The 15355-nt window shown below is 34.2% G+C and overlaps 2 protein-coding genes and 1 pseudogene across 7 annotated transcripts; 2 read left to right on the top strand and 1 right to left on the bottom strand.

Moving 5' to 3' along the window:
- The first annotated feature begins 703 nt into the window (after positions 1-703).
- On the top strand, positions 704-1108 carry LOC145575676 (uncharacterized). The gene has a single exon (XM_081633501.1). The coding sequence runs from the start codon at positions 704-706 to the stop codon at positions 1106-1108; it is 405 nt and encodes a 134-aa protein (XP_081489627.1).
- A 4515-nt stretch (positions 1109-5623) lies between these two features.
- Positions 5624-6499, top strand: LOC145587753 (putative calcium-binding protein CML16 pseudogene; annotated as a pseudogene).
- Positions 6500-7840: 1341 nt separating this feature from the next.
- On the bottom strand, positions 7841-14864 carry LOC145600844 (putative phospholipid-transporting ATPase 9). Of its 6 annotated transcripts, none has more exons than XM_081656708.1 (12): positions 14497-14864; positions 13684-14339; positions 11779-13148; positions 11333-11443; positions 10567-10843; positions 10348-10436; positions 10158-10266; positions 9746-9955; positions 9408-9530; positions 9197-9295; positions 8834-9025; positions 7841-8745 (listed from the first exon to the last, which is right to left on the bottom strand). In XM_081656708.1, exons 2-12 carry the CDS (start codon positions 14080-14082, stop codon positions 8209-8211), a joined length of 3516 nt encoding a protein of 1171 aa, XP_081512834.1. In that variant the 5' UTR covers positions 14083-14339; positions 14497-14864; the 3' UTR covers positions 7841-8208. The 6 variants fall into 6 exon arrangements, with proteins under 6 accessions (XP_081512834.1, XP_081512832.1, XP_081512829.1 ...); XM_081656706.1 differs by having other exon boundaries at positions 13684-14232; XM_081656703.1 differs by having other exon boundaries at positions 13684-14172.
- Positions 14865-15355: the final 491 nt, after the last annotated feature.

Genomic DNA, 15355 nt, shown 5'->3' with positions numbered 1-15355 from the left:
CGAACTGTTTTTAACCGAAACCCACATTAAATGGGCTAAACCCGTTTTCAAACCGACCCAGTTCAACCCAAATTGATTATGACCCGAACCGACTAGAACCCGACCCGATAAGGACCCGATCCGAGTAGAAACTGCAATTAAAAAAACCAAACCGAACTGACCCGATAATTTTCAAAACCGACCCAAACCGACCCGTTTATTATTTCAATCCGTTATAAACCGACCCGTTATAACCCGAAACTGATAAACCCAACCCAAACCCGAACTGTTTAACCGAATTGACACCCCTATAAATTATGCTAGCTAATTCGGAGCGAGAGAATAATCAATGAGAGTTAATCACATGGGAGGATAGATTTCCACCTCACTCAATAAAAGATGGAATATTCTCTTAAATTTTTCTCTTGTCTTTTCAAGTTAGAAAAACAGGTGAATGCCATGAGACTTGGCTAGCAAAAGCAAAAAGAAAAGTGGATAAAAAAGATAGTTTGATTACTTAGATATGTAACTCCATGACTCCATGCATGTGGTATTCCATTCCCTTCATAAAGAAAAAGTTAACAAGTATAGCACTAGTAATATAAAGTCTGTTTTGCCACTTTTATTACAATAAAATAAAACAAACCTTTAAAAATTTTGTCATCTAATTTTTGTATAAATAGACAATAAATTTTATGATCCGATATTACAAAAAAAAAAAAAAATGGCAACAACAATATCAAATTTACCTAATCAAGAACAACCCCAAATGCAAGGGGATGTGCCATACACACAAGTTGTACCGAACAACAATGTGTGGCGTAACAATAACAATAACAATAATAATAACAATAACAACAACGACTACAACAACAAAGGATCGATAGGTCCATTTTTTGCTGTTATGTCTGTGTTGGCTGTTCTAGCAATAATTTCATGTCTTGTTGGTAGGTTTTGGCTAGGGAAGGAAGAGACTCCCCTAGAGAGTATCAAGTACAGGGGATCCTGTTTCGGGTGGCTTAAACGACGTTGGCGTTGGCCTTTTGCTAGGGGTGCTGATGTTGGAGGTGTTAGAGGTGGGAAGGTGGCTGCTGTTGCTCCTCCTCTTGCTGATGAAAATGGCAATTAGAAATATGAAGAGTCTAACTGGGAATGTGTTTTGTATATGGATGATTCAAGGTATGATTAATTAAGTAGTAAAATAAACATAGTTTTTGTTACATGTTTTGTTTTAAAATGTATCCAATTAAAGGATGGAACATGAGAATTTTTCATTGTCAATTCATTTGGAGGTTAAATGAAGGATCACAATGCGACGAAACCTTCACATGTCAACTCGATCCAGATTAGCAGGCTAGATCCTTAGGGTATGGAGAAGATCAAGGTTCCGAACTTGTGATTTCATGGTCACGACTCACAAGTTAGGAATTCTACTAGACCAATGCAAGCTGCCTACTGTACTGCTTGAGATCTAGCATTGTCCTTGTGTAAGTTTTTTTAGATGTAGTGTTATCTATTGCAATGATATGATGAACATTGTATATATAAATTTATATGAAGATTGAAGATTATAATATAATGGATTTGAAGATAAATGTGGTTGTTTGCATATATAAATGATTGGATATCTATGTAGTATGTACGGTGCTGAAAATATTCCAGGCTGAGTTTATAATGCTTGGTTATGCACTCGGGATACGGTGTTCATTATGCACTCTTTAAAATGACAACTCACCAACATTAAACGTGTGTGCCTCACTCACCTAAACAACATAGTTAAGGGCGAATCACAAACAACATGGATTATAAACACAGTTCAACTCAAAAGAAGGTGCGTACATTCAATTTTCATATGTTGAATCCAATCCGATTCAAATTTCACATCTTATCCAATTCAATCTAATTTAAATTTGGAATTTTGAATTTGATTCAAAATTTCGACTTAAAATAGCTTTTAATAATTTTAAAGGCACAATGTCACACATAGTTTTATACAATTGGTCCAATATTGGCCCATGATCTCAATACATGCCTTGAAAACATAGTACTAGATGATTAAAAAGATAGCTTAACAAGGTTTTGCAAAAATAAAGATAGTTAAAAATAAATTACTAATAACTAGTAGAGGTGTCAAAACCGAACCGACCCGAAAAAAATTATCCGTTTCGAACTGTAACCGATCCGATTTGATCCGAGAAATTCAAGACCTAAACCCGATCTATAACCGAAGTGAACTCAACCCGAATCCGAACTTGACCCGATATGAACTTAACCCGGCACCGATTTGACCCGACTCGAGCTCAACCCGATCCGAAATTGACCCGAAAAATAACCGATCTAATCCGATCTGTTTTTGACCCGAACTGATATTAATCCGATCCGATTTTAACTCGATTTGATTATTATCCGATCCGAATTTTACCCAATCATAATTAATTATTTACTTTTTTGTTCAAGTTCTTATACTATATATTTACTAATTATTAATAAGTTAACTTTTTTACTACAAAGAAATACTACAGAGTCTTAAGTTTACTTCATGTACATATCAATTATATTAATTTACTTTCTAAGCTTTAATAAATGCCACAAAATCTAATGAACCTAAAGATTAAGCGGGAGTTAATTGATTTGCTTGTAAAGCTCTAGTTAAATGCTGCGTAAAGCTTATTGTCATTTTTATTGAATTTCCTCCCATTCTGTTATATTTTATGAACTAATAATTCTTTTATATTGGTTAAAAGTGCGGAGTACAATTTCCTCCCATTCTGTTATATTGGTTAAAAGTGCAGAGTACAATTGTGCATTATTGTAGAATTATAGGCGTTATACATCGCACGGTTATATACTCACTACATACATATGCAATAATTTATGCTTAAAAAAAAGAATTTACATAGTAACAATTAACTATCAGTATGTATAATGTCAAGTTTTTAATATACAAATTAAATTGAATTAGTAATAAAGTAATTCTAACAACTCTAACAAATATCTTAAAAAAATTGAATCAGTAATAAACTAAACTAATAGTACAGAACTCATAGCCTCATATGATTGTACAATTGATGAAGAGTTGTAAACTTGTAATAACCTAAAAAAAATGACATACATTTTTGTATATATCACCCTATGTAACTATTATTCGTCAATATATCACTAGCTCGGTCTCACTTGTCACTTATATAGGTATGAATGTATGATAAGTCATCGATAATTATTCAATCTCAATTTTCCTCAAAGATAAAAATTACACATAACTTGATCAAATGAGAAAACTAAAACTTCGTGCTTCGTAATTAATAATCATATTGACCCAATAATAAGGTAAAAACTAAACAATATCTCTAGTTTAAAAATAACCTTATTTGGATATGAATTTGGACAACTCGACCAAAATCCAGCCAAACACAAAAAGGAATTGAACTGAAATTGACCGAACCGTGACCGAACCGAAATCAACCCGACCCAAATTCATCCGACCCGAAGTTACCCGGCTAAACTCGTTTTAAACCCGATCCAAATATATCCGAACCGAAAGTGAATCGATCTGAAGTTGACCCGACCCGTATCCAACCCGGACTCGATAGACCATGACCAGAATTTGATCCGACCCGACCCGACCCGAGTTAAAAGGATAATTTTGATACGAACATATCCGACCCGAACATACCCGACTCGAATAGACCCGACCCAAACTCCATCCGGTTATCCGAATTGACACCTCTAATAACTAGCTTACAACACATGAAATTAGTTGAGCTTTATTTATGTTTGGTCCAACTGCTAAAACAATCAAAGAATTAGTTGTACTATAAAATGTGGATGTCTAAACCAACAAGAATTAGAAAATTTGAATTCATCCCAAACACCACAACCTGTGGGCTCATGTTACTCCCTCAGTTTTTTTCGCTATTTAAAAAAAAAAAAAATTAAAATAAGTCTATCTTATAAATAGTGTTTAACAATAATACCATATAAAATGTTTATTTACTTATTTGTCTCATTAATGTTAATTGTTTCTTTTTTAAACTTTAATAATAGTGTGCGATCATTTATACCTTACAAATAAAATACTACATCCGTTCCTAAAAGTTCGATTCACTCTGTGGTCAAAATAAAATAACTTGATGATTTATACAATCAACATGAATTAACAACTTTGATATTATTAGATTCCCCTAATAATAAAATTTTCAAATATCAACTTTTTAAAATTTTTACTTATACATAACCGAAGTTATTAATGGTCAAGGAAACCGTACAAATGCAAAGTGAGTCAAACTTTCAGGAATGAAGGGAGTATTTGTTTACCTATTTCCCATTATTTATGCTACCAATAAGTAAAAGTGTGACATAAATTCTGATAGATATTATAGGATTATTATAATATTTGTCGCAGGATATATTTGTATAAATCGAAAAAGCTATATGGACATCACATGAGTAGCTGCGGTAGCCGCCCTAGTAATAGTAAGTGCTCCATAGCACTTTTCACTTGACCTACTTTTGACTAATGTTTATGATTTATTGAAACTTATTGGAATAGTCTCAACGAATAGATTATTTAATTTCAATTAAAAAGCTATATGGACATCACATGAGTAGTTGCGGTAGCCGCCCTAGTAATAGTAAGTGCTCCATAACACTTTTCACTTGACCTACTTTTGACTAATGTTTTTGATTTTTCGAAACTTATTGGAATAGTCTTAACGAATAGATTATTTAATTTCAATTATTATAAATTATTTATTTATTATTTTTTGAAAAAAATTATTATATTTTAATTTATACTTATTGATAAAGTTAATAGTCAAAGGTTTGCATAGGCATATATACACAAGAGAAATTGAGCACTTATTAAAAAAAAAAAAGAAAAAAAAAGAGTAACTTATCCATTGACTCACTTACTTGGTTCTTTAAGTCAAGGTATCAACTAGAGTTTTCAGTTTTTTTTTTTTTTTATTTTTTTATTTTTTTTATTTTTTTTATTTTTTAAAATCAACTAGTGTTTCTTACTTTTAAAAATACTATAAATGTGAATGTCAACTATCTTAAAAGGTTTAAAGTGTTGGAGGTTGATACATAAAGTCGATTTTCTATATCACTGCTCTTATAAGTTAGGGTATAATATTGAGAGAAAAATATCCTAACTTTTTGTTTACCTTTCCTTTTAAAAAAATAAATAAATAAATTTCTTATATAGTTGTATACTTGTATTGTATGTATCTATCTTACATAACATATTGAAAAGAAAGAATAAAAAAATCCAACACATACATGGTGAACTAGGGAAGTATCATGACTATTTCCTAGCATGAACATCCTTCCTTTCCTATCTTATCTTAGACAAACTAAACCCAAATAAATCACCAATATTTACAAATTTTTAAGAATATGACTTCTTTCAAGGAACTTGCCAAGTTGCTCAACTAGTGCAAAAATGATCACTATTCAACCAACTCAATACCAAAAAGTTAAAAATAAAATAAAATTATATAATAAATAATAAATAAATAAATAAGAATTTAAATAAAACAACCCATAAAATCCACCGACGCGCTTTATGTTATACTTTATCCAAACAACTATTATTACATTATTTACACTTAGTCAAAAATACACCCTTTAATTATCATAACAGAATTAACCACTTCCTCCCCTTTAAAAATTCATCCTTTATATGCTCCTCCTCCCTTCTTTGGGACAACCCTTTATCTCTTCCTCTCACCACCACTACCACCACGGCACCGCCTTCATTATTCTCGATATCCCTATACGTACATCAACGTACGTACGAGCTCCATACCGGCTTGTTATTGTTATTGTTTGAAATACACATACATAACAACTTGATCACCCACGAAAATAGAAAAAAGAAAAAACACATCATGGTTGATCAAATAAAGCAACTAAGAGATATATTTACACGATTCGACATGGACTCAGACGGCAGCATAACAGTGCTAGAGCTAGCTGCATTACTAAGGTCCTTAGGACTTAAACCATCAGGTGATCAGCTAGAGGTCATGCTAGCCTCAATGGACTCAAATGGCAACGGAAGTATCGAATTTGATGAGCTAGTAAGCGCAATTATGCCTGATATGAAGGAAGAAATACTAGTGAATCAAGGGCAGTTGTTGGAAGTGTTCAGAATATTCGATCGCGATGGTAATGGTGTAATCACAGCTGCAGAACTTGCAGGAGCAATGGCTAAAATGGGTCAGCCATTGACATACAGAGAGTTAACAGAGATGATCAATGAAGCCGACGCGAATGGTGATGGAGTTATTAGTTTTCATGAGTTTGCTTCTATTATGGCTAAATCTGCTGCTAATTTTCTTGGTCTTCCTGTATCATAATAGCCAGATTTATGTGAAAATTAGTTGGTTTGTTTTTAACTTTCTTTTTTCTTCATCCATTTTAATTTTGGGTGTGAACTAACTGTATTTTTTTTTAATCCTTTGCATATTACACTGCTATATAATAATCTAAATTTCAGAAATTTTAATCTTTAACATTTTCATTTGTTTATGTAATTATGTTCATAGATTTGGGAGATCTAAAGACTTAGAAAACAGGGGAATTTTGACATTTTCTATTGTTTTTTTCTTCAGTGAAATTTTTGTTTTGACTTGTTCTATGTACATTTGACATTTCTACTAGTTTGTCTAGTTCTTTTACAGATCTAGTTTTCAGAATTTTCTAAAATATTTTTTTTAAAAAAAAGACAGGTTCAATGCACGTAATATAATGTTCATGATTATGATTTAACCACCTAATTAAAAAGAGGGCAAGACAAGTTCATTGCACATGGTATTCAATCATTTATGTCTTTATTAATTAAGGTATGTAAGTTTGAATAGCTTACTAAGTGCTTCAAGTACACTACAAGCACATCTAACCATGGTACAGATAATTAATACTTTATAATATAAAAAATCAAAATTTTCCGTCAATATAACCATGATTGGTGTCTATTATATACTCGGATGTACCATGCACACTCATTTTCTTTCTTGGTTGAAGTTTTCCCAACTCCTAATTGAGAAGATGAGCAAAATTTTAGCAATAGGTTTATGACTTGACTGTAAAACCAGGTGTAAAATGGAAACTGCACGACTCGTGGAGTCATAGTACAGTCTCCAACAGCCGCTTGGTCACCATATTCAGTTTTTCTGTACAAGACATTGTTTCAGAGGACTGTTGCATTTCTCAACTTAACGTATTAGTCTCACTTATTTGGAGTTGATCAATAAGCAAAACACAAAATTTCTTTCCCTATTCTATTTTATAACTTAGGTTAATAAGAGAGGGAGACTTATTAACGTGCTGAGATGACAGACATTACATCTCTTTTTGCTGATCGGCGTGCACAAGACTTTCCATGATTCCATCCTCCGTTCATGCAGTGGTTGTAGGATTTCATTGACAGCTTGTTTTTGGATATAAGGAAATCTTTGTCCTACTTTTGAAGATTCTGATTCAATTTCTCTACTTGTTCCAAGTATCATAATTTCAGTTGTCATAAAATTTAGGTAAATGAATAACAGTAGATCACAAAGGATATAAAGGAAGAGGATACTGAAGTATCTCCAGAAAAAACAGATATTGACAAAAATCAGAAATCTTAAATGTTTTTGCAATAATTGGATACTGTTGGATCGACTAATTGTTTTGACAGCTACAAAGATGAAGACCTGGAAAAGTTTGCAGTAGAAAATATTCTGCAATGTATTTCTGATCTGAAGGCTACTATGCTCATCGTAAACACAGTAAGAATCAAGAAGGCCATGAAAAAGTTAAACATTAGCATGTACTATCGAAAAATTATTCATTAACTGCCGCATACATATGGTGATTAACAAAAAATGTTCAAGGATGCCTTTTCTTAAAGACTCCGAAAAAATAAAACAATTTTTGGAGCTTTCAATCTTAACATTATGAATTATCAGAGGAGCTTCATGTACTACGGTGAGCATGAACTTTGTACTTCACTCTGACCTTCGGCTCCTAGCTGTTACGAGTTCTGACACCTTTGATGTGTTGAACTTCAGCCCTTATGTTAATTTAATGTAATGGAATCTTGATCATCAGAATAAGAAAAATAACCAACAGCAGCTAATTCTTGCACAGTAAGACTTGAAACCTATAAAATACCTCTGGAGCTCTGTCTTCTCAGAAATGCTACACTTAAATAAATTGCACTGTACAGCCTAATATTCTGTGTTAATGTTCTCTGTCTAACAAAGTAAAATTACTTTGGACTCTCAGTTTAGCCATTAGCATTTGACGATAATGCAGGAAAAACTCCGTACTCAGAGCAGCATATATGAAGTAAGGAAGCAATGCAACCACGGAAACAAGAAGCGTAACAACCCAAAAAGATGGAGCAGATGCACATGCTTCAGCAAAGACTTTATATGCAGTAGTTGATATGTAAGGATCAATGGCTCCGTATGCTAAGAGAAATATGTACCAAAATAGAATGCTTCCCCAGATGACCAAGTGTTGGATGAAAGTAAAATATTTTATGGAAAGAGCCATTTGAGCATTCACTACACATAACACACAAGTGTAGAGTACGGCTCCAATAACTTCAAATCCAGCTACTTCACCATCTCTACGAAAGGCCTGATTTTCCAATGTGAATATACAAAGATAGAAGATTGCCGTTGCACTAACTATCCCATTGAGTAACCAACCGAATATTCTTTTCCAGCTAAATAGGATGTTTTGTACACCTTCTTGGTGCAATTGAGGATACTGAAAAGCAATCACATCAGTTATGAGAGCAGCAGGAGAGCAATAGCTCACTGACTAGTTGCAAGTACAGGAAGTTTAGACTAGTTACCTTGAGACATGACTCGGCAGGAATATCCTGGTCAAGAACTCCAAGAGCAATCACAGGGAGTGATGTAAAGATGACATTGTAGAGGGTCAAAAACCAGGCATTGTATGCAGGTTCACCAGAGAATGATGAGTATGCATCGTAATAGAAGAGTGTGAAGCCAAACAATATGTTCTTGTAGAAGAAATAACATATCTAGAAAATAACCAAAAGGATAAACTGTCAATTGCAAAGTTTTGCAAACTTATAAAGCAGTTCAAGTGCTCAACTTTGACTAGTCATACACTTATGCTCAAAGGTACAATATGTCATTACCAGTGACAAAAGGACTTAAACAGAAGAAGAAAACAGGTGGAAAAAAAATACCATTGATGAGATCCTTCTGTAAAACCAATGCCCATGAACAAGTACCAAACGCTCCAAAAAACGAAACTGAGCTATTGCGATATCACTTGCCATGACCGCCTATTCTTCAAACAATCCAAATCTCAGAGGTTACAATAAGCAAAGGAGTTGAGTTTTTTTATATCATATATTTATAATTATAATGTGGCATGAATGAAGGAGCAACATGTACCTGCATTCCCTCAAAGCCACTAATACCGATCCCAATATCTGCTTCTTGGAGCATGCCTACATCATTTCCGCCATCACCAATCGCCAATGTTGTTCCTCTTCTAGTTTTTACCAGTTGTGTGACCTGCAGGATATTAATAAGCCTATCACTGATTAAAAGGACCTCAATTTTATTACACATACAGTGCCTTGACTGCCTTCTATTATGCTGTCATTCTTTTTTCTGGAAGAAAGTGTATCTTTGTAACTTAGTCTGTAATCAAGTGTTGCAATAAGATACATGTAACATGGTGATAAATTGATAGCAAAAAATGATGAAAACTAAATAACATGACTTACTTGTGCTTTCTGTTTAGGAGATGAACGGCAGCAGATGACCGATGCACAACCCAGAGCAAGCTCTATAAATATGTGTTGGACATCATCCTCCAATGCATAACTGAGTGACCTTCCATCAATAATTAGAGCCAGTGCCTCTGAGCTCCCATGCGATAAACAAAGCAGTTCCTTCCCCTCTCTTAAGTCTTGGACAACCATTTCTTTTAAAACCTAAATAATCTGAATTTTAGTAACAGGGTTGTACAAGCAGATAGTCACCACTAAAAAAGGGATCACTGGTAAGCGATGCCAATTAATACATTATCCTCAAATAGAATAAGAAAAACAAACATTCGAATTTCAAAGTACGCAGCACACAAATCAACAATATGACAGTATGACACACCACCACATGGAAGACCCCTTAACTTACTTTGTGTATGGAAGTCTTATCTGACACTTTAACGGATGCTTTTGCCCTATGTGACTCAGAGTTGATTACTATCTTCCTCATCCCTTCTCTCAACAAACTGCAAGCATAACTGTAAAATGAACAAAAATTAGAACCAAAAACAAGGGTACAATTTTAGATAGAAAGCAATACTTTCAAACAAAAGTCATACCCAACATTAACGGCTGTTTCAATTTTATCCCCGGTTAGTACCCATAACTTAATTCCAGCTTGTGCTAGTTTTTCAATGCATTCAGGAACCTGTTTAGTGTAAAAGAATAAAAGGATGAAATGGAAAATTGTGAACCAACCTCGCTAGCACATTAATACAATGTCAATGCAAAATATTAATGAGGAACTTCAGATATATCATTCTCAGAATACCACATACCCCTTTTTGGAGCTTATCTTCTACAGCTGTAGCTCCAAGAAGAATAAGATTTTTCTCAAAGTCTTCGGCCACTTCTTCAACCAATTTGTCTCGTTCTGCACTAATAGAGCTTTTGGCCGCTGTATATGCCTCATTGAACGTCACATATTCATCTTCATTGACTTCTTTGTATCCAAGTATTAGAGTTCTCAAACCAGATTCAGCATACCCCATAACATGTTCTCTAGTCTGCCTTTCAAACTCCCTCCCGTGATATGCTAGCCTTTCAAACATAACACTGATCCAGGACAATTAAGATTATTACATTCAGCTGTCAGCTGATGAGCATGGACTCAAACAATCGCTTATATCAGCAAATTGATACAGGAAAACAAGGTAGTAGAAATTCAGCTAGAGTCAGATTATGAATCATAAGATATTAGAGAGCATGATATCATTTTTCTATCAGTAAAAATCAGATTAGAGAGGGGAGAGCAGGATTAAATATTGTAAAACATGACATTTGATGTTCTATATATGCATGAAAGTAGTTAAATCTTCATCTCCTTTCATTCCGATTTTCATTCTCTCTACTCTCCTAATTCTTTACATCCTCTAATGTTTATACCCAACAGGAAGCTAAAATATCAAACCATGTGACATTAACTGCATGGCAAGCTAAAATATCAAACAAGGAAAAGGTAAGGCCAGTAATTAACTGCTAAAAACTGATCTAACGACATATTATGTCATGATACTAGAGCTCTAACAGTTAATTCTTACAAACCTGTCAGCACCTTTACAAAGCAGTAGTATTTTTCCTTCCTCGTTTTTCACAATCACAGACATCCTCTTTCTTGTGCTACTGAATTCTATGATATTCAGAAGTTCAAGAGTCCTGTAAAAAGGCAGCTTAGAAATTCCGTAATAGCACAAACAAGCAAGACAATATCTTAAGTCAAGTAACTTGGCAGGTACATCCTATCAGCAAAAAAGGGCTAGTATAAGATTAAAGCCTGATACGTTTCATAGGCTAACTCTTTATTCGCAAACTAAGACCTAAAACTTGGTTGGACAAGATTAGTTTATTTTACAAAAATATTCATACATCAGCCATGATTTCAAGTCCATTTCCATTAATTTTATCCAGCACTCTCCTCTTGAAAACCAACCAAGAAGTAAATGAAGAACTACAGGAAGGAAAATCTAATTTGACTGAGGCAAGAAATTTACCTTTCAACCTTTGCACCAGACAAAGGATCCAACTCTCTCAAGGAGATGGTTGCTTGAGTCCTCTCATAAAATTCAAAACCAAGTTCTCTTGCTGAAATAACAAGTGCTGCTTCATCTGGAGATTCTGCTTCATATGATAAACTTCCTGTTTCTTCATCCATTACAGGTATAACAGTATGGCAAATAGCCATAACTCGAAAGAACTGCTGTATAACATCAGACCTTTCTTCATTTACCCAGTTCCCATTTGTGATTCTATCATCCACAAAATTGTAGCCTCTAACAGTTGACTGATCTACATTATCATTATCTTCAGTATCCTCATTCTCTTTCTCTCTACTCATCACCTTGCCAGTCAAAGGTATCCTCTTTCTATTAGCTATAGCCCGTTCCACTGTTGTGATCACCTGCCCATATGCAGTTCCAGCAATAGAACACTTAACAAATTCCATCAAATTGCATGTTAAAGTTCCTGTTTTATCAGACAATATCACATCAACTTGACCAAGTTCCTCATTCAAATTTGAGGTACGGGCCTGTGCCGGCTTGTCACCTTCTTTATAATACATGTGTATATCTTTGTTAATAAACTCAGTCTGCAGAACTTTAACCAGCTCTATTGATACATACAATGAGATGGGAATGAGGTAACCATACAGCATAACAGCTCTCAAAAAATGCAGCAAAGCAGCAAGTGAAGTATTTCTTGGATCATTGTATATTGTGGTATCATCAGGCCTTAAATACCATCTTGTCATTGTGATACCATCATCAAGGATATCCTCATTTGTGACTATCCCAAAAACAATAGATCCGAAAGTACCAAGCAAAAATAGCAAGAAAAACAAGAAGATTACTATTACATCTGTTCTCCTCTCAATCTTGCTTCTCTTTGAAGGGGGGTCCACTGAATTTTGGATGACTTTAGTATCATGACCAGTGAAGATTGAAACACCATAAATGTACTCAGTATTCCTCAGTTGGGATTCCCTCAGAAGCAGCTGCGGAGATGAAAGGGGGTGCTGTTGCCCTTTCAAATCCAAATTTCCAATGAAAGAATATAAGTTAGCATTTGGGTCTTCACATCTAATAATAGCTCTGAAGTTCTGAAACATCGAGTCCTCGTTTAAGCCTGCAGTTACTTCCGGTGCTTGCTTTAGTTTCAGATTAGTTTCCCCATCAAGGTTAGTAGTTTCCACATAGCATATAGCCTCATCATAACTTGAGGAAAGTAGGATAAGATCAGAAGGGAAGAATTCATCCTTTTCCACCTTCACAACATCTCCAACTCTTAAGTTCATCCATTTTGAGTCCTCAAAGTTGCCATTACCGCGATGAACCTTAGTCTTTCTATTATTCACCTCATTATCCTGACATAATCAACTTTCAAAATTACTTTCCATATCAATACATTTACATATTGTAAAGTAGAATTCAATGTAATACGGAAGAAACACTAGTGTATCAGATGAAGTACTGTTACAGCTACAAGCCTACAAACCATTCAACATCAAATGCAGGAATTACTTTACTCTTGTAAGTAGTGACATAAACCTTTCAAGGATGTTGATCAACATTTAACACTTCAACAAGAAATAACTTCAAAAATTTATTTTGTTTCAATATTATTTCAGAATAGCAGGATTAAGACTGCATACTTAGGACAATCCCGCCCCCAAAACAGCACACGCATCATAGCAGGATACACATTATGTGCCGTTCTACATGTAACAATTGCAGTCAGAATAAGCATATGAACTAGAACTCAGACAAACTAGGAAAAAAACTAACACTGCAACATATGAAATTAGAGCATAAAATCCCCCTTCTTCTCGGCCTAAATATATAAGAAAAACATTAGACTTGTTCAATTGCACATTGCTTCAATGCTAAAACTTCCAGTACCTGTTTCCTGCGCTTGAAATCTTCAATTAATTCCTTCACCATTGTTACAGTCACCACAACCACAAGAGGGAGAACACTACTGACTGGTGGGTTAGGAGCAATCGGAGTGAATGACAAGAACGCGCACATAAGGAAATATAGATTGGCAATCCGCCTAAACTGCTCAAACAACGATTTGGGAAAGAATGAAACAAGAGTATACTTTGTAGTTGTAACATAATTGTCACAATATTTAAGCTGTTCAGCTTCAGAACATTCAGGATCATTGCAATAAACTACCCTCGAAAATCCAGGCTTTCCAATCAAAGACCGATCACTTGGACTCTTAGACAACAATTTCTCCAATGATAAGGGATCAATTTTACCAAAATGCTGCTGCTTTTTCTTAACTCGACCCATTTCAAACCAGCAGTAATACTAAAGCTATTCCTTGCCTTACAAGATCCTACAATCCTCGATTATTCGAGGAGCCTCGGCTTACAGGAAAAACTGACATAAATTGCCTCAGTAACTTGACCTTTAAACATCAGTTCTCCAAATATCACAAAACTAAGCAAAAAAAATAAAATAAAATAAAAGCAAAGATTAACTGCTTTTAACATCAGACAGTATATACAAATTCTTCAACAACAAAAAAGCGCCTTTTGAAAAGTTAGCTGCATATTAGAAGATTGTGAATTTGTGAGAAGATTACATGATTTGACTAATACAAATACAATCAAAGAAAAATGAAAGAACACGTATAAAAAATACATGTACAAATTTAATATACAAAAGTAAAATACAGACAACACAAAGTGAATAGTTGATTACCTCCTATTTTGACTTTTGTAGTTGAGAACTGAAAGATTGTGCACGAGTTTCTCATGTCAACTGAAGAACAACAGAACCACTGATTCCTTTTTTTTTTTTTTTTTTTTTTTTTTTTTTTGAAAATGAAATCTTGATTTTATTTTATACTCTGTAACTACAGAACTCTAGATAAGGTAATTCAAGGGAAATTGCCAATTATGGGTTGTTTTCTCTCATCTTCCAGGATTAAATGATTATGTGAATCGGAATGCTAATAGGACAATAAATGTCCCCAAATAATTGGGAGAATGACCGACCAATGATATTTGAATATTACTCAATCGGTTAATTTCTTATAGGCAGTAATCACTAATCGGGATTAAATTCCGTTTACATTATTGTCCTTATAGCAAAATAAATAAATTAAAATGATAAAATGTGATTGAAAGAGTAAAGGAGAAACTTTCCTTGCTATTGTGTCGTTGTGTGGATGAAGGCCCGCCAGATGCCAGTAATGTGATATGTCTCCAATTCTCCAAAGATACGCTAAGTAACGCCATTCATTGTTGTTCACATGTAAAAAAGGCTAGAATGTACAAGTAACTCGGAAGTACTGTACATCTATGGGAGCTTATGATCGTGCTAAGTTCAAATTTGGCGAAAAAATTGAATCGAGCTCGAGTTGAGTTTAGCTTAGTTGAGTAGAGTTTGCAAGTTTGATGAAGTCGAGCTCACTCGGATTAAGATTTGATCGAGTATCTCAAGTAAATAGAGCGTTAAATTTACTCATCCTTGCTGCAGCACTTCAAAAGAGCTATGGTTCAGAATAGCAAACCCCTAACATATACATGTAATTTTTTACGAGTACTATTTCTTCTTA

The sequence above is a fragment of the Chenopodium album genome, chromosome 2 (genome assembly GCF_948465745.1).
Source record: "Chenopodium album chromosome 2, dcCheAlbu1.1, whole genome shotgun sequence".
In the NCBI taxonomy this organism is placed as follows: Eukaryota; Viridiplantae; Streptophyta; class Magnoliopsida; order Caryophyllales; family Amaranthaceae; genus Chenopodium; species Chenopodium album.
This window is presented reverse-complemented; position numbering and strand designations above follow the sequence as displayed.